Source organism: Mercenaria mercenaria, chromosome 10, assembly GCF_021730395.1.
Source record: "Mercenaria mercenaria strain notata chromosome 10, MADL_Memer_1, whole genome shotgun sequence".
In the NCBI taxonomy this organism is placed as follows: domain Eukaryota; kingdom Metazoa; phylum Mollusca; class Bivalvia; order Venerida; family Veneridae; genus Mercenaria; species Mercenaria mercenaria.
Window position 1 is genome coordinate 34367078 of NC_069370.1, and position 22676 is coordinate 34389753.

General features: G+C 34.3%; 1 protein-coding gene across 1 annotated transcript in view; it reads right to left on the reverse strand.

Moving 5' to 3' along the window:
• The window catches only part of LOC123559421 (protein OS-9-like), an 89980-nt gene that overhangs the window by 54312 nt on the left and 12992 nt on the right, over positions 1-22676 (reverse strand). Inside the window, exons 3-4 of the mRNA XM_053552711.1 lie at positions 20454-20520; positions 18517-18593 (exon numbers count right to left, since the gene is read on the reverse strand). Of these exons, the coding sequence (XP_053408686.1) occupies positions 18517-18593; positions 20454-20520 (144 nt within the window). The remainder of the gene's footprint in view (positions 1-18516; positions 18594-20453; positions 20521-22676) is intronic.

Sequence of the window (22676 nt, forward strand, 5' to 3'; positions counted from 1 at the left end):
ATTGTAAAGGCCGCATGTATGTAGCTTGAATTTTAAAAGAGAAAAGATATTTTTCACAAAATGACGTTTTTTAACAGTGAGTGAGTCGGTTTCAAAAAGTTCAGTGCTGAGACCTGAAAAGGAATACTTGATTGTCTATTTAATCAAATTAACACCAAATTGTGATATTCATCCTCAAGAACAATAGAACAAAACTGAAAAACAGCACGGAAAATACAACACCCAATGGACTGACAACACCAGTTAGAACCTAGAGTTCAAGAGCACTTTATCGTAGATATCTCATACATTATGCAAACTTTTATTTCCACCCTTACTAGTGACACAACTCTCACAAGGGAAGTGGCCACCTCCCTGTTTATAGTAAACAATTCCCTACAGCAAGAGTGACACATGGCCATTAATTCATTAACCTCAAAATGAAACTCCTCTAGTTAACCTTACAGAGATCAATATTTCCAACAGCATTGTCTTGTTTTCGATTTGTTTGTTCGCATTGTTGATTTTAACATTGTCATATTTCGTACATAAATTGACTCCATAGTGTTTACTTGTGTTTAAATCAGGTTAAGCTATGTTATAACATAGGAGGTTTGTTTCAGGAAGCATACATGGGACAAAGTTTGAACTTTAAAGTAAAAGGTGTTTCAAAAAAAAAAAGTTGCCACTTTTAATTTACAACAAGAGCAAGGGCCTGCTTCAAACAAAAAATCAGTTATACCAGTTCTGCCTGAGAACCTATTTAGGAATAGGTGCGCTTGATTGTGTACCCAGATTTTGCATGGTACACAGACTTGGCCTGATATGCACTTGTTTCAGCTGAGCCAGTTGCAGACACATTACTTTGGTACACCTGCGGGACATGCAGAATTGCCCGATCGAAACATTTGTACCAATCACTCGGCTGGAATAGCCAGTTTAAGCTGTAACTAACCCTTCAATAAAAGTTTAAGATATGTCTATAATACAGCCAAACATACAAACTTTCCCAGAATTTTTTATAGAATCTACTTCCATGTTCAGTTTTTCACCATCTCCCTTACCGTTATAAAATCATCTTATACATTACAACATTACCTAGCTATTTTCTGTCCAAATTTTTTTTATTTTTTCAAAGCAACTAGACAAGAGAATTCTTTAAAATATATCAAGTTAAAGGTATATCAGACGCAACTTTTGTATTAAAATAAAAATAATAACTATATATATTATATGTAAACACAAAATTCACAAGTTTATGTGTGTATTGGATACTTTTGTATTTAAAAATATAAATAATAACTATATATATTTTATGTAAACACAAAATTCACAAGTTTATGTGTGTACAGTCCGTGTCTGATAACTTCAGAGTGACGTATTTGGACAAGTCCAAGTCAGGAGGGTAATCGATAATCATCATTTATCTAAGTAAACACTTTTATATTATACTACTAACTGAAACGCTTACTCTGAAGTAGAAGATTAATACCGGTCGTAGAGCGTTAGCCTTACATGTGCGATTCTTTCATATTTCCATTGTCGCGTTGGTTCGAGTCCCACCGTGATTTATACTTTTTTTTAAATCCTTGCTTTTTATCTATGTTTTAATTACTTTTTTCAAAGACAATTGAAAATATTCAAAATGCAGTAATACAGCACTACGGTATACAATAACGAACTAAAATATGAAAAAATGATGATGCTTGAAATAACCTTTAGAATATTTTGTAGTATGCATTAAGCATCATTCTTATACTGAACAGAGTTTCTCTTTGCAAAAAATACGTGGACGCCTCGGACATCTTGATTACATTAATACTGGCAATATACCAGAGAGGAATTTAACCTGCACGAAATTTCCGAGTGTTTTCTTGACTATGCATTCTTAACACGATGTGTCTACACAGAGCTGATGCTTGGTCCCCTTTAAACAGAAATAATTCAATAATGTTTCTATATAAATAAATAAAAATATATTCAATGAGAAATGAATGATTATGGTGGTTACCCTGAAAGAGAAACAAAAAAAAAAAAAAAAACCCAAAAAAAACAACAACATTCTGCTCGATTCTAACCTACGGCCCGCAATATTTGTTATTTCAAAGACTAATGCTTAACCACTGAGCTACCGGGACTGACAGACGATTGCGATAAAATATACCTAATATTATTGTTTATGTAAGCTGCTTTCCCTATTTTGTTTGTTCTGTAAGTCCAGAAAACATGAACAAACGTGACGTCACTCCGAAGTTATCATACACGGACTGTATTGGATTTAAAAATGCACATGCTTTAACATATATAGCTAAACACTGCGTAAGTATGTCTTACAACTAAAAAAAATGGAAGTGAAAGATTTTTAAGAAACAACAGTTACTGTAACTACATGACATTTATCTATGAATATAGGTTTACTTACACAACTAATTTATACATTTAGTACCGATGAAGAAGATTTTCTACATTTAAAGTAAATATCTTAAGAAAAAATATTTTAGTGAAAGTGGAGCATTGGATACCTTTAACATGATGGTTGGCAAATATTTCAGACAATGACAAGTAATAACATTCTGTTCTATTACTAATACACTGCCATTAATTAGCAATAATTGACTGTTCTATACTTATACACTGCATTAATTACTAATAATTGACTTTGATATAGCTGTCAGATCTATTTATTTATCTATTATTACATAAATGGGATGGCCTATCTCTGACAGATTCTGACCCTGGTGCAAGAATACAACTATGCTTAAGGTTCTTGTATACCCAAACTAAAAACCTGAAGTGTTATACACATTTTTTCAAAGAGAAACCCAGTTTAACACACACAGAGGTCAACATCAGATGGCATATCAAATGTTCTTTTTCTGAGTCTTTGTATCAACTGCTACTGATATACTGTGAAATCATTTAATTTTGTGGGCATGAAATTTCGTGGTTTTGGTCAAAATGGCAATTTCATGGGGATATGAATTCGTTGATTTCAACTTTTAAACATAAAATGAATGGAAATTTTACCTGTTCGTTAGGATTAAATTTTGTGCATTGACTCAACCTCGAAATCCTGGAAAATTAGTCCCCCACGAATATTAATGATTTCAAAGAAATTATGTCTGGAGCAATTTAAAAAGCTTGTGAAAGAGTAAATGCATGAAACAAACAAAATGCAGTTTGTGAATTGTTTCCTGCTGCTAATAATTAAGATACTGAACCAGTGACAAAAACTTTGATCCACGACAACGTAGATGAAGAAATGCAAATAACTGCTGAGAAAATAACAACTGCCTTCTGAGGAAATGCCAAATTTTACAGATGGTCTGACAACTGCTGCTGAAGAAATTACAATTGCTGCTGCTTAAGAAATGTCAACTGCTGAAGACAGTATGTCAACTGTTGCTAAGGAAATGTCAAATGCTACAGATGGTCTGACAACATCTGCTAAGAAAATATCAAATGCTGCAGATGGCATCACGATTGCTACTAAGAAAATGGCAACTGCTATAGATGGTCTGACAAATGCTGCTGAGGACTTGTCAAATGCTACAGATGGTCTGACAACTGCTTCTATAGGAATTACAATTGCTGCTAAGGATAATACAAGAGCTGCTTAAGAAATGTCAAATGCTGAAGATGGAAATGTCAAATATGACAAATGCTGCTGAGGAAATGTTAAATATGACAAATGCTGCTGAGGAAATGTCAAATATGACAAATGCTGCTGAGGAAATGTTAAATATGACAAATGTTGCTGAGGAAATGTCAAATGCTACAAAATGTCAAATGCTACAGATGGCCTGACAACTGCTGCTGAAGAAATATCAAATATGACAACTGCTGCTGAGGATATGACAACTGCTGCTTAGGAAATGTCTAATGCTACAGATGGTCTGACAACTGCTGCTAAGAAAATGTCAAATGCTACAGATGGCCTGACAACTGCTGCTACAGGAATTACAATTGCTGCTAAGGATAATACAAGAGCTGCTTAAGAAATGTCAAATGCTGCAGATGGAAATGTCAAATATGACAAATGCTGCTGAGGAAATGTTAAATATGACAAATGTTGCTGAGGAAATGTCAAATGCTACAAAATGTCAAATGCTACAGATGGCCTGACAACTGCTGCTGAAGAAATATCAAATATGACAACTGCTGCTGAGGATATGACAACTGCTGCTTAGGAAATGTCTAATGCTACAGATGGTCTGACAACTGCTGCTAAGAAAATGTCAAATGCTACAGATGGCCTGACAACTGCTGCTGAAGAAATATCAAATATGACAACTGCTGCTGAGGATATGACAACTGCTGCTTAGGAAATGTCTAATGCTGCAGATGTTATGACAACTGCTGATAAGAATGACAACAACTGCTGCTGAAGAAATTACAATTTCTGCAGCAACAATATAATTCTTTATAATTACGTACTTAACTTCACCCATTATATTCATTGATTACACACTAGTCCTAAATCAGTTCTCTGCAAGAGTCTTCCCCACATAAATCAGGCTGAGGATACACCGACTTTGATCCAATCAACAAGATAAAAACTTGTTTTGACCAAATATTTTTCTGTTGCAATGTAAGTCTTGTCCTGTAGCTAGTGAGCAAAACATCCCAGCTATAACTTTTTTACAACTGTTGCTAAAATATTAAAACCAGTCGGCTGATAGGGACCTTGAAAGAACGCTTGGTGCATCTCTAGATGGATTCTGTAGAAAGTATATCCACTAACACTGACAATTATAGCTACTTCATAGAAAACTTTTAAAACAATATGATTTTAAGTACACAGGATCAGTTTTACACTCTTTTAAGGTGTTGTTATTCTCTATACTTGATGGACATAATGTCTACTGAACAGAATCTTATAACTGCAGGTATCTCACATCCTTAACACAAAGAAGACAACTGAACAGACCTGGCCAGTCCATCAGTCCAATCATCAATTACAAACATTTTTGAAATATTTCCAGCTACTGCAATCTAAAAGGCGAACTGGGTGAAAATATAAGAATTTCAAGTACAAAGACAAAACATTACAAAATGGATTTTTATGTAGACTCTAAGGGATAGAGGTTTTTTAGGTTGATTAAGGGACATTCTTCATGTTGTTGGAAATTTGGAAACTTACAAGGCAAAATTTTGTAAATAAATATGTCATTTAGTATAACTGCCGCAATTCACATGCGGAATAAATCTTTTTTAGGAACAAACTGATTTATATCTAAAAACAAAAAAAAGCCAATTAACCTCACAGTATCCTATAAATGAATAAGCAAAACTTTATAGACATTCAAGTGAATCTGAACAGCTAAACAATGGCTGTCATGGAACCTCGCTATAAATTATGAAAAATTCATTTCAAGGATCCGTTACAGTAAAATTCTCTATGGAATATGACACGATGCATGGATTATTAAAAGTTATTGACTTTGTAAATAATTAATTGGTTTTGACACACTTTCAGTGACAATATTTTTCACGGAACTTCCAACATCATTAGGACATTGGAAATTATAAAACACAGGTGGACAAAAATGGCAGAACATAAAAAGGTGAATTTCTTTTATTGGAAATTATCTGAAAATTAGAGAGGTCAGTTATCAAATGTGTGTAAATGTACAGTTGTTAAAATTTGCTGGAATATCCGATTAATTAATCCAGTTGCCATGATACATAAATTAATTGACTAAGTGTCTAACTACATGTAAATGAATGTCACCATGGATTTGAACTGTTAACCCTTACCCTGCTGTATTTCTATAATGGACTGGTCCATCTTTCAATTTGGACCATACCATTTATTATTCAAAGGGGTTTGCACTGAAAATTTACTGACTGAATAGCGAACAGTGCAGACCATGATCAGACTGCACGGATGTGCAGGCTGATCTTGGTCTGCACTGGTCGCAAAGGCAGAATCGTCTGCCGCCAGCAGGCTAAGGGTTAAAGTGTATTATAAACATGCCAGTAATACATTAAATTTTATACTTTAGACACTTCCAATGTTTATTTACGTATGTAAAAGTAAAATTTAACATTGTATTTATTTTTCGCTACTGACCACTAAGTAGTTTAGTTATAAGTAAAATATAGGGTATGGAAGTTGTCATAAAGTTGTTTCATTAATGTTGTAAATACATGAAAATTGATTTTTTTTTTTTTAAATGTTGCTAATTAAAACCTAATTTTGTCATGAAGATGCCATTTACTATGATAAAGTAGATTATGTTCATAATCTGTTTATTTATTTTTGCTATCAAATCATTCGCCCCTCACCAATGTTGGTATGAGCCTCATTCAGGGCATAGAATTCTTCAAGTGAGGAAGCCATCCAGCATGCTTATGAAAGGTCGGTGGTTCTACCCAGAAAAAAATAGGCAGTCTAATTTTTTTCATAAATATATTGAATCAGAAATCATTTTATAAGCATATTAACAAAAAGAATGATTTTTTTTTTCATCTGAACAGACATTTAACACAGAATTATGCCTTAGGGGCATTATTTGTAATGTTAGGACATGAAGATTATTTAAAATATGAAAATTTTCATGTCACAGACAATTTATTCTGACATTATTTGCTAATGTCATGATTTGTTGCTATGAGTGGAACAACTTAGCACTCCAAAAAATATTCCATTTTAGTATTGCAATTGATACAAATATTTTTAATTGGGTAAATAATTTAAAGTAGGACAATTTAATCAACATTTACAAAAGCTTATTGTATTCCCTGTGGCTGAAAATTAATACTCAAGATCAAAACTTTATGATATAGATCTAAATTAGATACAAAGGGTGGATAAAAATCTATAAAAAAAGCATTGAATCAAACATAAATGAGGCCAAAGAAATGAGGAACTTGTTTATAGTGAAACATATATATACAGATATTTTTCCTTAAAACTATATAATAACTTTATTCGGTGACATTTTTTTCTCTATTATATTAATGGAAATGTTACTTGTGCTTTCTAACATGCAATCCAAAGCTTTAAATAAAGGGCTTTGTCAATTTCTAACAAATTTCATTAAACTGCTTTCACTTTTTATCGGACTATTAATTTTGTAAAAAGAAACATTTTCAAAACAAAAAATCCATACAGTACTTTAAGTTTTTTCTCTCGTCAGATTTTGTGTAAACAGAACTTAGCATTGGAAAAATTCAGGTCTGAAAAACTAATTCTTAGTTTTAAAGCCTTACAATATTTCATCAACAAAAATTCTCTGACAGTGGTAGGATATATGGCAAAATGTATTGTTTTAATGGATTTTGTCAGTTTCTACCATACATAGCTTAAAGGCATGCTCTAGCAAACAGTTAATTTATTGCAAAAAGTTCATTAACACTGTTTGTAATTAACAAACTTACAGTAGTTTTTCGTGACATAAGCTGTGACAAGGAGGCAGAAGAATTATTACAAGGAATGTAAAATTTACTGTAACAGGCGAATCTTCTGGAAAATTATACTTTTTTTGAAAGTTTTGAATATTCACAGGTAAAATTTATCATTCAACTACTAGTGGCTTTCTTTATTTTCTTCAATAATTATATTTTGCATGAAGAATCTTGAAATAAGGAAGGAAAAATGTTTATTTTGTTGCACACCTCTTTTATGGTTGGCTCAGTAAGTTGTGGGTTCTATCCTGCACTGCATTGCAACTGCAAAAACCTTGACTGTCTAAATATTGCAATAACTTTATTTATCTTGCCAAAGGCATCTTAAGAATCTGTGAGCTTTTGAACTAATAGTGCTGCCGAAAAGTATAGTAGTCGCAACTTGACCGCGATGGTTGACCTTTGGCTGATTATTCATATCGAATATTTCATTGTAGAAATAAAGGGTGATGAGGGTAGCCATGTATATTTATATGGAATATATTTGTATCCAGTGCAGTATCAAAGTATGTATACTTGCATTTGATCAGTTAAAACTTTCCAATACCCTAATTTATAATTGCACACATTTATATTTCCACTTTCTCATGCAGCTGTGTTTTACGTACACTTCTTTTCAATAATAGGTTGTGCCTCATTATGTATTATAATACAAAGGTCAACCATCGGGGTCAAGTTGCGTCCACTATAACATTGAACTAATATTGCATAATATTTATAGGTTATAAGCTTTGTATCGAGAAATAGGCAAAAGCTTTGCAGTGAAATTAATGCGCAACTCAAGGAGTGCAATATTATTCCACAAAGAACGAGTGTATATTTCTCGATGTAAAGCTTATAATCTTTTTATTACATAATTATGTATCTACACATATCACAGTGTTCGAAATTCACGGTAGTCCGACAGCCCGTGGCTACCAAATTTCAGCTCGGGCTACCGATTTTCCACAGGTACAAGCCCGACTGGGCTACCGAATTTTCCTCATTTGTTTAAAAAAAACATGCTAATTAATCGAGTACTGCATCGTGATTTTCCAGACTGAGAAACGCTTATGGAATTATTGGTTTTTGCACTCTTACATGTTGACAATCAAACACAGTGTCAAAGACGTAACCGCAGCTCTAATTGGCTGAACACAATCACCTCTAGCGTAACGGATAATTTGATTAGCTTTCACACTTCTCGCGAAAATCTCACAAGTACCTGCAGTAGGTGGAGCTTAAATTATGCTATCAGCGTGTGTGTAATGTGTATTCAGCACTCGGTATTACATCTTACAAATTGTCAACAGTCCGAGTTGCAGTAATTGGCGAGTGCGGATCCTAAAAAATCGGGCATAACAGTTTAGATTTCGTTTTGGCAAGGAGTGTCATGTCCGATGCTTTTGGATTCTGACGATGCTGATCTGGACTGGAGTATTTCGAGTTAAAATTTTTCAAAAACATGGCAAACATATACTGTATGTCTTTTTTATTACTTCAAACATGCATAGAGATGTCTGTAAAACAAAATGTTATATGGTGCAAAAATTATGTATTTTAAGGTGTTAAAGTTCGGGCTAGTGAAATTGGTGTTGGGCTTGGAAATTTTTTAATCTGGTAGCCCGAACGGGCTATTGGATTCAAATCTGAATTTCGTACACTGATATCAATATAATAGAAATATGATGAATTTGTTCAATACCCTGAATAAAATTGACAGTACTGATGTAAACGAATTAATGCAAAGACGGGCATTAAAATGATATATGCACCCAATATGAAATAATCCGATGCTGATATGGAAATATATCGACACTACTGTAAGTTCCACTGTAAGTTAATGAAGCAAAAAAAATGAGTTGAACTTTTCTTATATAGTAGTTTGATTTTGATTTATTCATACTCTAACCAGGTAACCTAGCAACAACAAAAGATCTCATTTGCAAATTGGACTGGATATGTATGAGAATTATAACATGGTCAAATGTCATGTAACAAATCTAAGAGTTAAAAATAATTATATTCAGATTTAAATAATTAAGCTAGAAAGTAAAATGTTTTCATTTGTTACAGAAGCTTTTCTAAAAATAGATGAATAGATCGGAGAAACCTACAGTTTCCAGGTTTTAATTAGAAAGTTTTGTCACAGACAATAAAACAACTATTCCCTAACGTCATGCTAACAACAAAACATGAATAAATTTCAATAACTGATATTGCATGTGTCCCACAATATTGAAACATATACAATAATAATGAGACAGTAATTGTCAAATGAATAACTACATTGTTTGCAGAGATGAGGCTATGAAAGGATTACGATTTCACCTAATTGAAAGAGATCATTATCAGTTAATATTATATACTTCTTACCTTTAGCCTGCTGGTGACAAGTGATTCTGCCTTTGCTACCAGTGCTGACCAAGATGTGCAGGCTGATCATGGTCTGCACTTTTCGCTATTCAGTCAGTAAATTTTCAGTGAACACCCCTTCAAATAGTAAGTGGTACTGCCAAAATTGGATGAAGGAACTGTCCATTTTTGTAATTAGCAGGGTAAAGGTTAATGGAAGTGGGCCCATAATGACAATTTCCTTGCAGTTACATATTCTTGTTTGCTATTTCGGCATTCATCGGCCATAAATATAGTTCAAACAGCAAGTAGCGATCCGTAGAAAAAGTAACAATGAAAAATTGCAAACAGAGAATTTCTTATCAAATGCAAAATGCTGATGATCATAACATGCTCACTACCTTCAGGTTTAGGCGTATATCATCAAAACATCGAAATATTTGGTAAACAAACACTATTTTTACCAACAATCTACCTGTCCATTACATGTTCTACCATACTGTCCGGTAAGGTTGGATACTTAAAATATTCTCAGAAAGTTGTCTCCCATTAAAAATGGATGCCATTTGTAAAGAAATAAAATAAACGATTGTCGAAAACTACGTTCCTCCTAGTTATGTGAAATTTCAGCATTTGGACTAGGTCACCAACTTACACATTTCAAATTCAAAAGATGAAACTGTTTGATGGGACTTGGAATTGATGAAGCCACAAAGTCTATGAAAATTAGTCCAATATCAATATCATTGCTTTTACAGTATTCATTTCATAAAAGTTTCAATTCTTCTTACTTTTTTCCAGAACTCCATTTCTTGTCAGTCAATTTTCCTGGATCAAAGTACTGATGGCAAGTGTTCTAGTGGATTTAGAAGATATATCCTACATTGATGATATTACTGATGAGGATTTCACTAATTCAGAAAAGGAAAACAGTCAAAGAGCAAAGAAACGGAAGAAAAACACACTTGTTGGCGAGAAACTTTTGATAGATCCGAATGACAAACTTGTAAGGGAGTTAAGACAAGAGAGAAAGGAAAATAAGAAAGCCATGTATTCAATTTCTGAAGGTGAAAACCAGACAGAAAGTGATTTAGAAAGGTTACAAATAATTATTAAAGAACAAGAAAAACAGAAAGTTCTTCAAGAACTTAGAGAAGAAAGAGCAAAACTGAATACAGAGTTCACAGAAGAAAGATATAGACTTGAAGACAACGTACATGAAAAAAAAGATAGCACTGACTCTGTAAACAAGTCTAATCTTTACAAACCAAAACAATACAGTATGACCAAAGAAAACAATGACAAAATGAATAAAGACATTGAAAACAAAGACATAAAGAGAAAAAGTCAAGAAAACGTGAGTATTGAGAACGAAATTACACAACAATCAAATGAAGACGAAGTGCAGGTAAATCTGGAGAATGATGTAAGACTGGACAAAACTGCTGAATTTAAAGATGAAACTGATGCACATGATGAAGTATTTACTGAATTTGGGGAATCAGACCATAATTTCACTGACAAATCAAAGCTGGTTAAGTCCGACAGTAAACCAGAGTTCAGGTCTAAAGGAAAGCGACAAAAAATTCCAAGTGAGGAAAGAAAATTTAAATTTTGAAATAAGTCCAACCACAAAAAGCTGAAAAAAATTTTTTTTAAATGTGAAATGAAAAAACAACACTTCTTTTGCGAAAAAATTTTATCTGACATCAGGACAAAGACAAATAAATTCAATGGTGAAAAACCCCCAAGCTTTTACACAAGGGATATGAAATTTAAAAAGAACTAATTCGATCTGTTCCAAACATCAAAACATCAAGAAAAACCAAAAGGAAAAGCTGCAATGAAGAAAAAGTCCAAGGCACAACTGGAAGTTCCTGAACAGAATTTGCATAGTAATATACCAGATATAAAGATTCTTGTCACAAATGAAGATGGAAGAGAAATGATTGCACACATGAGTGAGAGTACAACAGGAACTTAAAAGAAAAGGGAAACAGAAATTTCTTTAAATAAGAAAGCTAGATCCTCAAATGCAACAACCAGTTCTGATACAGGCGTTACTCCACTGAACTACTTAAAAAAATTTTCGGGACAATGAAGGCAAAAAAAGTCCCCACCTCTTAGAGACAGGAGTTTTAAAAAACAAAAAGCAAAACCTTTCAGAATTTTCCAAAAATAAATGCGGCTTCATATCAACGGGGACGGGGGGTTTTCAAAACGAAGTTCATAAAAAAAATGCGATGTGCCGATTAAATTTATTTGGACAAAAAAAAAACAAATGTCGAATTGTTTGACAAGGATTTTAAAAACCCCTTGGACAAAATAAGCATCACATCAAAGTATTGTGGCTTGGCAGCGGTTTTTGATGAAACAGTTGCTGCAACACTCCCCAGTACAAGGAAACTTCAATTTTATCACATCAACAACGACACCAACAAAATTAGCCGAGAGCGAACGCATCCTGTTGAGGGGGAATTTTATTCCATTACATACCATCATCATAGATTATACATGCTTCATAGGGTTCGAACACACCATTTTACTGACAGCGATGACTGGGAAATCAAAAGGCTGAACATAAACAAAAATACCGATGAAATGAAGACATTGCGGACATTTTCTCCAGGGCACAAAGACTGCAATCTACTTGCCAATGATCATGGATTGTACATAACCAACCGGCTGAGAATGGGTTCTTAGCTAAAACACATGGACGTTTTAAATATGTCACAAGGGAGTTAAAAAATTTTTCACCAGTGAATAAAAAAAAGTGCGTAAAAGAAAATGACCTTAAATAAATTCATTTAATTTAGGTTTTTAGTTTGGCTTTATAAGAAAAACAATATAACTTTAGGACCACTTTTTGCACTTTTTTCCTTAACAAAAACCCTACTTTTTATGAATCTTATCCAAATGAAACGGGAATAAGGTTTTTCCAAAAATCTAAAAGTCATGAAAAAAAAAAATAATTGAAAATCAAAAAGTAACCAACTCAGTCAACCCCTTCATTTTTGTTTTTTTCATTTTTGTTTTACACAAACATACGCATAACATAATTTCATTTCAAAAGAATTTCCCTTCTATTAATGCACAACATTTTTTCTACATATTTTTTTTTTTTCCAAGGGAACTTTCATTCCGGGGAAATAACAATGCCCGATTTGGAAATACAACAATGCGGTGGTTCTGTGACATCTTTCATTGAATAAAAACCGTTTGCGGCGTTTCGAATGATCTACAAAAAGCCTCCACACCCTGTCCCCTTATGTTCAAAAAAGAGGAAAAAAACCCTGTATTTCATGATCAAATAATTGGCAAAGTTGTTAAGTACAAAATACAGCACAATGGAACCGTCCAGGGACTAATGAGGTCAAGTTTTTCAGAAATCCAGCCAGGACCCAAAACTACCTAAATTTAAAAAAAGGGATGGACCGTAAGATAAATGACCACACCCGAGAAAACCAAAAAATAGTGCATTTTTCACCGCAAAGGATCCCGCCAGCCTGCGCTCCGGCAAGTTGGTCAGGATCCATGCTGTTTGCTAAGGTTTTCTCTAAATTTCAATAGGCTTTTAAAGCAAACAACTGGGTCCTGACCCCAACTGCGCTGTGGCAGGCGGTCTAGATCCATGCTGGGCGCAAAAGCCTATAAAAGTTGGTTTTCTCATGGGGCGGCTCAAACGGTTTTTAGAAATGTTTTGTGGCCCTTCAGCTTCGTTTTTGTCCGAAGATGACAAAAATTTCAAATTAGAATATGTATCAGGGGATACGTCAAATGTCATTCGGGCCTCTCCTGAAAAACCCCTTAAACCCCAAATGGACCTGCCAGAGCCTGATGGCTTTGTTCTTCGCATCAACTGCTGAATAAAATTTTTTGGACAAATGAAAACTGGCCATTTTGAACTTTGGTGAATGAAAGGGCGGATAAAACAAAGTAAAATTTAAAGCAATTAGAACACATTTTAGATCACCTTCAGTCTGGATTTTAATCAGGTTGGGCTTTTACCAAGGTTGGAAGATCTTGAAAGTACATCAAAAAACATTTACTTTTAAAATTATCCCCGGTAACGCAACCCTAAATTATTCATAACACAAAAAAAACTTGAACTGGCAATTTTTTAATGGCAAAAAGTGAAAAATTTTAACCCCTTCCCGCTAAATTTCTAAATGAAAATTTTCCCTCTTTCAATTTTTAATAGCACCAAAACTGTTAAAAGGGGTGTTTTTTAAAAAAAACTGACTGATGGCGACGTGCAGATCTTTGATCAGATGCACGGAATGTGCAGGCTATATGATTCAATGGTCGCAAAAACAGAATCAAATGTGTCCAGTGCAAGGGGTTAAAAAGGCTGTTGTTAAATTTGACGCTTACATTTGATGGCGCGATTGTTGTGCTGGGTAAATTTTTTGACAATATTCAAGGGTGCAGCAATATATCATATGCAAGGGAAGTTTGGATTTTTGTTTCGTGTTTTTTTTTTCTATTGCACACATATTTTATCTTTTTTTATAAGTGTGCTATACATAAAACAACATGGCCTCCTGGCCGAGTGGTTAAGGCGCTGGGCTTCAAATCACTTGCCCCTAAAAATGTGGTTCGAGCCTCCTGGGCGTTGAATTTTCATTGAGGGAAACCATCCAGCTGGCTTTTGGGGAAGGTTTGGGGGTTTTTAAAACCCCCTACCCGCCGTGAAGAAAAAAATCACGAGGGGCACCCGGGGTCTTCCTCCACCATCAAAACTGAAAGCACCATATGACCTAATTTTGTCGGTGCGACTTAAAAACCCAAACCCCAAAAAAAAAAAAATAAAAAAAAGCAGACAAAACAGAATTGATAATTGATAGAAATATCTTAAAATATTGTCATTTTCCAATTGGTCTAAGAGAGTCACATTAGGTAAAAAAAGTGGAGGGACATCAAAAAACTCCCCTTGGTCAATATCACTTTTCAAGGTTGATTCATCCCCATTCGAGGATATTGAATCCTAAAAGGAAAATAATTGTAAAATATTTTTTTTAAAAATTTTAAATATTAAAAAAGTCATTAACCCCCATTTTCCTGTTGAAATTTAAAATTCATACCCGGTTATATTTTTTTCATAAAGCTGTTTTTTAAAATCCAGTTTTAACTTCTCCCACAAATGTTTTTAAATAAAATAGGGCTGATTTTCTTTTTTTTGCAAGATTAAAATTTTTTAAAAAATTTTTCAAGTTTATTTCATTGTACTTTGTATTTTTTGGATTTGAATTAAAAAAAATTTTTTTTTAAAAAGTAGTTCATTATTACGTTTAGCCCTTGCCTTAACCGTGTTTCTAGTTTTGGGCCCACTAACTTTTTCCCCAATAACCAACAACCTCCCACATGAAATTTGGGGAAGAACAAATGATTTCAAACACACGTCTTCCATAAAAATGTCCACATAAACAATATTTTTTTACCAAAAGGGCAAATCTGGTCCTCAAGCCCATCTATTTCACAAACTGGTGTACCTATTACACTGTACCGACCCTTTTTTAAAATTTTTTAAATTGTTTTTTTATCACTTTTCACTCTTGTCATAAGTGTTCATGTATATTTCAAAATCTTTTAGCAATTTTCATTTGTTTGACAAAATTTAATATAACTGTTGTTTTCCGCATCTAATCAAACCAACAAATTCTTGATTCTACACTTTTCTGTATAATTTAGCCTTTACCCTGCTGAATTTCTAAAATGGACTGGTCCATCATTCAATTTGGGCGGTACCATTTATTGTTTGAAGGGGCGTTCTCTGAAAATTTACCAACTGAATAGCGAACAGAGCAGACCAAGATGCAGAATCACTTGCCACCAGCAGGCTAAAGGTTAAATAACTGCCTTATTCCATAGGGTAGGTTTTTTTTTAATCAACGGCTGATTTCAGTATGTATATTTCTTGTACTTATTATCTATTTCATTCAATCAGATTTTTATTACTCTAATTCTATATTGTGTATGTCTAAATAATAACTTGATATTTATACACAGTAACATTTGTAATAAAAATAATATACCCATGAAATAAAACAGTCGTTTGTTATAATACATACAAAACAAGAGCTGTCCGTAAGACAGCCAAGCTCGACTATTCGAAATATTGTCACAGAAGCAGGAAATTATTACCCAAAATGTTAAATATCAAAAGAGTTTTAAGTTCGAAAGGGGACATAATTTGACTAAAATACATATCAGAGTTATGGGACTTGATGTTATCAACTAGTTTTATAACCCGAAGAAACATGTTAAGTTTCAATTCAATATCTGCATTAGTTTTGGGGATAGTAACTTGCATGTTAAACTTTAACCAGAATTTTCTAAGTCCAAAAGGGGCATAATTTGCTCAAAATACATGTTAAGAGTTATGGAACTTGACCCAGTGAGGTTGGTAATTGACCTTGAAAAAGAATAAATAAGTTTCAAAGCTATATGCCTTTTGGTAATAGCTGTATGTACTTGCACGCAAAACTTTAACCAGGATTTTCTAAGTCCAAAAGGGGGCATAATTTGCCCAAAATACATGTCAGAGTTATGGGACTTGGTGCTATCAACTAGTTTTATAACCCGAAGACATATGTGAAGTTTCAATTTAATATCTGTAGTAGTTTTGGAGATAGTTACTTGCATGTAAAACTTTAACCAGAATTTTCTAAGTCCAAAAGGGGGTATAATTTGCCCAAAATACGTGTCAGAGTTATGGGACTTGACCCAGTGAGGTAGGTAATTGACCTAGAAAAAGAAAAAATAAGTTTCAAATCTATATGCCTTTTAGTAATAGCTGTATGTACTTGCACGCAAAACTTTAACCAGAATTTTCTAAGTCCAAAAGGGGGCATAATTTGGCCAAAATACATGTCAGAGTTATGGGGCTTGACCCAGTGAGAAAGGTTATTGATCTAGAAAAAGAAAAAATAAGTTTCAAATCTATATGCCTTTTAGTAATAGCTGTATGTACTTCCACGCAAAACTTTAACCAGAATTTTCTAAGTCCAAAAGGGGGCATAATTTGGCCAAAATGAAGGTCAGAGTTATGGGACTTGGTGCTATCAACTAGTTTTATAACCCCAAAGACACATGTGAAGTTTCAATTCAATATCTGCATTAGTTTTGGAGATAGTAACTTGCATGTAAAACTTTAACCAGAATTTTCTAAGTCCAAAAGGGGGCATAATTTGCTCAAAATACATGTCAGAGTTATGGGACTTGACCCAGTGAGGTAGGTAATTGATCTAGAAAAAGAAAAAATAAGTTTCAAATCTATATGCCTTTTAGTAATAGCTGTATGTACTTGCACGCAAAACTTTAACCAGAATTTTCTAAGTCCAAAAGGGGGCATAATTTGGCCAAAATGAAGGTCAGAGTTATGGGACTTGGTGCTATCAACTAGTTTTATAACCCCGAAGACACATGTGAAGTTTCAATTCAATATCTGCATTAGTTTTGGAGATAGTAACTTGCATGTAAAACTTTAACCAAAATTTTCTAAGTCCAAAAGGGGGCATAATTTGCTCAAAATACATGTCAGAGTTATGGGACTTGACCCAAAGAGGTAGGTAATTGACCTAGAAAAAGAATAAATAAGTTTCAAAGCTATATGCCTTTAAATGATAGCTGTATGTACTTGCATGCAAAAACTTAACCAAGGTGTGACGCCGACGCCGACGCCGACGCCGACGCCAGGGTGAGTAGAATAGCTAGACTATTCTTCGAATAGTCGAGCTAATAAAATGTATTTACAGACAGTTATAAATTAGCATTTTAATGAAATTTACTTAATTTCCTTAACAATGGGACAGCTTGTCTTATTTATGCAATCTTTTTTAAGTTGGTAAAATCTTTATTTCACCATGTTAAGGACATATCTGTATCAGCAGAGTTAACCTACTGTTTATATAAGTACAAATGACACTGCAGTATAACATTATAACAAGACTGTCATAAGAAATAACTTTATAAATATTTGCTTAAACTTTAACTATAGGAATATTTCACAGTTTTTATCCATACATGTATATGTCTGTGCATGTACATAAATTTTTCATCAAAGAGGAACTTGTGTGCCAGTCTGAGAATGAACTGTACCCTTCATGTCAGAATGTTTTATCTACATTAATCATGGCCAGTGAAGAACAAAGGAAGAAAGTTTGTCATAAGCTTCTAGTAACCATGCTCCTTGCATTTTTCCTATCAATGAAGGATAGCTACCCAACGAAGCTAATTAACATAAAGCCTGAGACCTGTATCAAAAAAAGCAGGGTCTCTGAACACTAAATCCTTACTGAATGGCTGGCTAATTGAACTTCAAAACTCGAAGAAGCATGAGCGAACAGTTTTGACTAGGTATTTTATGACCAAGCTGCTATTCAATGTGTTTAATTTTCAAAAATAATTGCTCTCAAGTTTTTTGTGTGTGCAAGTTTTGACTGGAACCCAGCAAACATGTGTCAAACATAGACTGGTCATATAGCACAAACTATGGAATAGGGTCAAGTAATAACTTGCAAAATAGAATACCAAGTTCGTTCTTGTTCAACTATAGAAACATTGTTAACTTTAATAGGTAGTTTTATTGATCTGGTATATTTGTAAACTTTGACATCAAAAAGCTGGCTACAAAGCCAATATTTCTACATACTGTATTTTCAACCTGAGGAAACTGTTATTTGGTTTTCATCTTATCATTGGGCAATCTAAAGATTCCTGATTGGTTGACTGAGACATTTCTATTTATAACCCTACGTTTAAAGTGCAAGGGAGATCACTCTTGCTTACCTGGTCGGAATCTTCATCCCAGTTGTACTCTGATTCAAAGTTGCCAAGAAGAATAATCTCCCCTTCTATCCTACCATCTGTGAATTGGAAAAAATGGTACATTATTTTTATTCAAAACATTAGACATATTAAAATAATCTCTTTTTTTTTTCATCAATTTACTTTTTCAATTATGTTACAGAATGATAAACACTTTCCTTGGGCCTCCATGGCAGACTGGTTACGATTGCTTTCCCCTACCTTGTAGGTTCAAAGACCTGCTTCAGAATGCAGAATTCTTTCCTGTAATAAAACCATCCAACTGGCCTATAAAAGGTCAGTGGTTCTACTCGGTGTCCATTCTTGATTAAATTAATGCATGGAGGAGCACCTGAGGTCTTCCTCCACTATTTCAAAGCCGGAAAAAATTGCCATATGACCTTAACTGTGTCGTTGAGACTTAAACCAAAGGAAGCAAACAACTTCTCTCAGTTTGTGCTCAGTGGTGACAAGAAAGAAAACAAATGAGCCATGCCATGAAAAAACCAACATAGTGCGTTTGCTACCAGCATGGATCCAGACCAGCCCGCACATCTGGGCAGTCTGGTCAGGATCCATCCTGTTCGCTAACCATTTCTCTAATTGCAATAGGCTTTGAAAGCGAACAGCATGGATCCTGACCACACTGCGTGGATGCGCAGGCTGATCTGGATCCATGCTGGTCGCAAACGCACTATGCTGGTTTTCCCATGGCACGGCTCAAATACAGAGCAAGTGTAAAATCTTGTGCAGAACATGCTTTAAGCTTATTACCTCTGCATTTACATGGATACATGGTAATAGTCAATTATTTATGAGTACCCTGGAGATTTAATTATTCATCAGTACCCAGGAGATTCAATTTCTCTAAATGTTACGAAGATAAATCTAATGTCAAATATTTCAAAGACTTGATGTGCTTGTTTCATACAAGCTTGTTGCCATTTTTTTCAACAGTATGAGAATTACGCAGTGAACAGTTAACCATTATAAAATGCTTACATTCTATACCAGTCAATGCTAAATCGCAACTTCCTCACATGGTTTGGAGGAATACTGTAAAATCATTTAATTTCGTGGGCACGAAATTTCGTGGTTTTGGTCAAAACGGTAATTTCGTGGGGATATGAATTCATGGATTTCAACTTTTGAACATAAAATGAATGGGAACTTTTGACCCAACCACGAAGTCCACGAAAATTAGTCCTCCACGAATATTAATGATTTCACAGTAATTACTTAATTTTTTTTCCATTGAGTTCAACCTCAAACCTGCACAATAGTAGGTCATGTTGTGACTTTCCCGCTTTTCATGGTGGATGAAGACTGCAGGTGTCCCTCTGAGCATTATTTCTGGCACAAACAGGCATAAAGGTAGAACCATTTACCTTTCATGTCAGCTGGCTGGATTTCTCCCATGAAAGAACTTTAAAACTCAAACAAGGTGTCAGACCCACAGCGGTGAGGGGTAAGTGACTTAACCTTTACCCTGCTAATTTCTATAATGGACTGTTCCATCATTCAATTTGGGCAGTACCACTTATCATTCAAAGGGGTGTTTACTGAAAATTTACTGAATAGCGAACAGTGCTAACCATGATCACCTGTGCAGGCTGATCTTGGTCTGCACTAGTCGCAAAGGCAGACCCACTAGCCACCAGCAGGCTAAAGGTTAACTACCTGGCCATTGAGGCCTCTTTACTACTTCCAATATATATTTTCTACATATTCAAGTGCAAGTTACACAATCAAAATAAATTTAGTAACCAAATAGGATTCTTTATTACCCATATTGTTAAAAACAACACTTCAAATGAACAATTTGCAACCGTATTCATCAACTATGCTTGACTTACTCTGCTCATCATCATGCTTAACTTGTCTGAACTTAAATAATTAATCTAACGGAAAACTCTTACCATCTGCAGTATGAAACTGTTTTATGTGTTTGCCATAGCAGAATTCATAACTCCACCAATCCTTCGTCTGCAAAAATATAATTTATGAAGTTATTTACCTAGAAACTTGGAAACTCAGTCAAAACTTAACTTTTTAACAGATAACTATGACAGGTGAAACTGAACTTACTTTCCATGTCATGACAATTTAACCTTTACCCTGCTAATTTTTTTTAATGGACTGGTCCTTTACTTCAATTTGGGCAATACCATTTATTATTCATAGGGGTGTTCACTGAAAATTTACTGACTGAAGAGCAAACAGTGCAGACCATGATCAGCCTGCCTGGACGGCACTGGTCGCAAAGGCAGAATCACTTGCCGCCAGCAGGCTAAAGGTTAAGCTCAAACAGAACTATCAAACCTTAAAAAACTCTTTCAGTAATTGGTAATTATATCTGGTGAAACAGAACTATCTGAATTTCTCAACTATGAGATATTTAAAATACATGTAGCTGAGTCAAGTTTTAGAAAATCTACTAGTCATGTGTGCTCACTCTTAGAACCTTCTATTATCCTTTACCCTGCTAAATTTCTAAAATGGACTGGTTCATCATTCAGTTTGGGCAGTACCAAACCTTATTCAAAGGGATGTTCACTGAAAATTTACTGACTGAATAGCAAACAGTACAGACCATGATCAGCCTGCATGGATCTTGGTCTGTGCTGGTCGCAAAGGCAAAACCACTTGCCGCCAGCAGGCTAAAAGTTAATATTAAACTGGTTACTAAAATCTAACTCTATTCCAGATAAGAATGAATTTACTTACTTTCCCATATAATAACAAATCATAGAAACATCAAAGCCAACTCATGATTGCAAGTGAAACTAAATTTATTCTCTCCCCTAATAACAAATGGAGCTAAAAGTTAAGTAAAACAGAACTAATGTTCTCATCTGGAAACTACTACAAGTGAAACTGAACTAAATAACTTTCCAATCTAAAAACAACTAAAGCAGCGTCAAAGTGAAACAAAACCAATTCTTTTGCTTGGTAACAATCACATGAAACAGAAACCATCACACCTGAAACAGAACCACTTTCTTATCTGGTAACTATCACAATGAAAACAGACCTGCTTTCTCATCAGGTAACTATCACATTGAAAACAGAACTACTTTCTTATCTAGTAACCAGAACTACTTTCTCTTCTCATCTGGTAACTATCACAATGAAAACAGACCTGCATTCTCATCTGGTAACTATCACATTGTAAACAGAACTACTTTCTCATATGGTAACCATCACATTGGAAACAGAACTACTTTCTCATCTGGTAACTATCACAATGAAAACAGACCTGCTTTCTCATCTGGTAACTATCACATTGTAAACAGAACTACTTTCTCATATGGTAACCATCACATTGGAAACAGAACTACTTTCTCATCTGGTAACCAACACATTGAAACAAGAGGGCCATGATGGCCCTATATCGCTCACCTGTTATTATTGCACTTGTGGACAAGAAGGTCCTCAGAAAAAATATCTAAGTCCAAAGGACAGGAACAACAAAGGGAAGAAATTAAACCAAAAAGAAAAAAAAATTCTTACAAGGTACAGATATGTCAAAATACACCTAAAACTTGGAGGTACCATCCATGTTGTACCACAGAAAAGTGGTCTTGGTTTTTCCCTACGGCCAATAATAAAAAAGTTACTAAAAAACAATCTATTTATAGTAACGTAAAAGGGAAGTAATTAAAAAAAATGACTCTGGAACCTACGATTGGATCTGATTTGTCATGGAATCCAAGATTTATTGTTGTTGAAGATATTTTGGAAGTTTGTATCAAATAAAACCATACATGAAGTCTCTATATGGCTGCAAAAGCCAAAATAGCCAAATTTGGACCTTTAAGGGGCCATAACTCTGGAACCCATGAAGGAATCTGGCCAGTTCAAGAAAGGAACCAAGATCTTGTGGTGATACAAGTTTTGTGCAAGTTTGGTTAAAATCAAATCATAAATGAAGGTGCTATTGAGTAGACAATGTCAAAATAGCTAATTTTGGCCCTTTCAGGGGCCATAACTCTGGAATCCATTATGGGATCTTGCCGGTTCAAGAAAGGAATCGAGATCTTATGGTGACACAAGTTTTGTGCAAGTTTGATTAAATTCAAATCATAAATGAAGCTGCTATTGTGCAGACAAGGTCAAAATAGCTAATTCTGGCCCTTTCA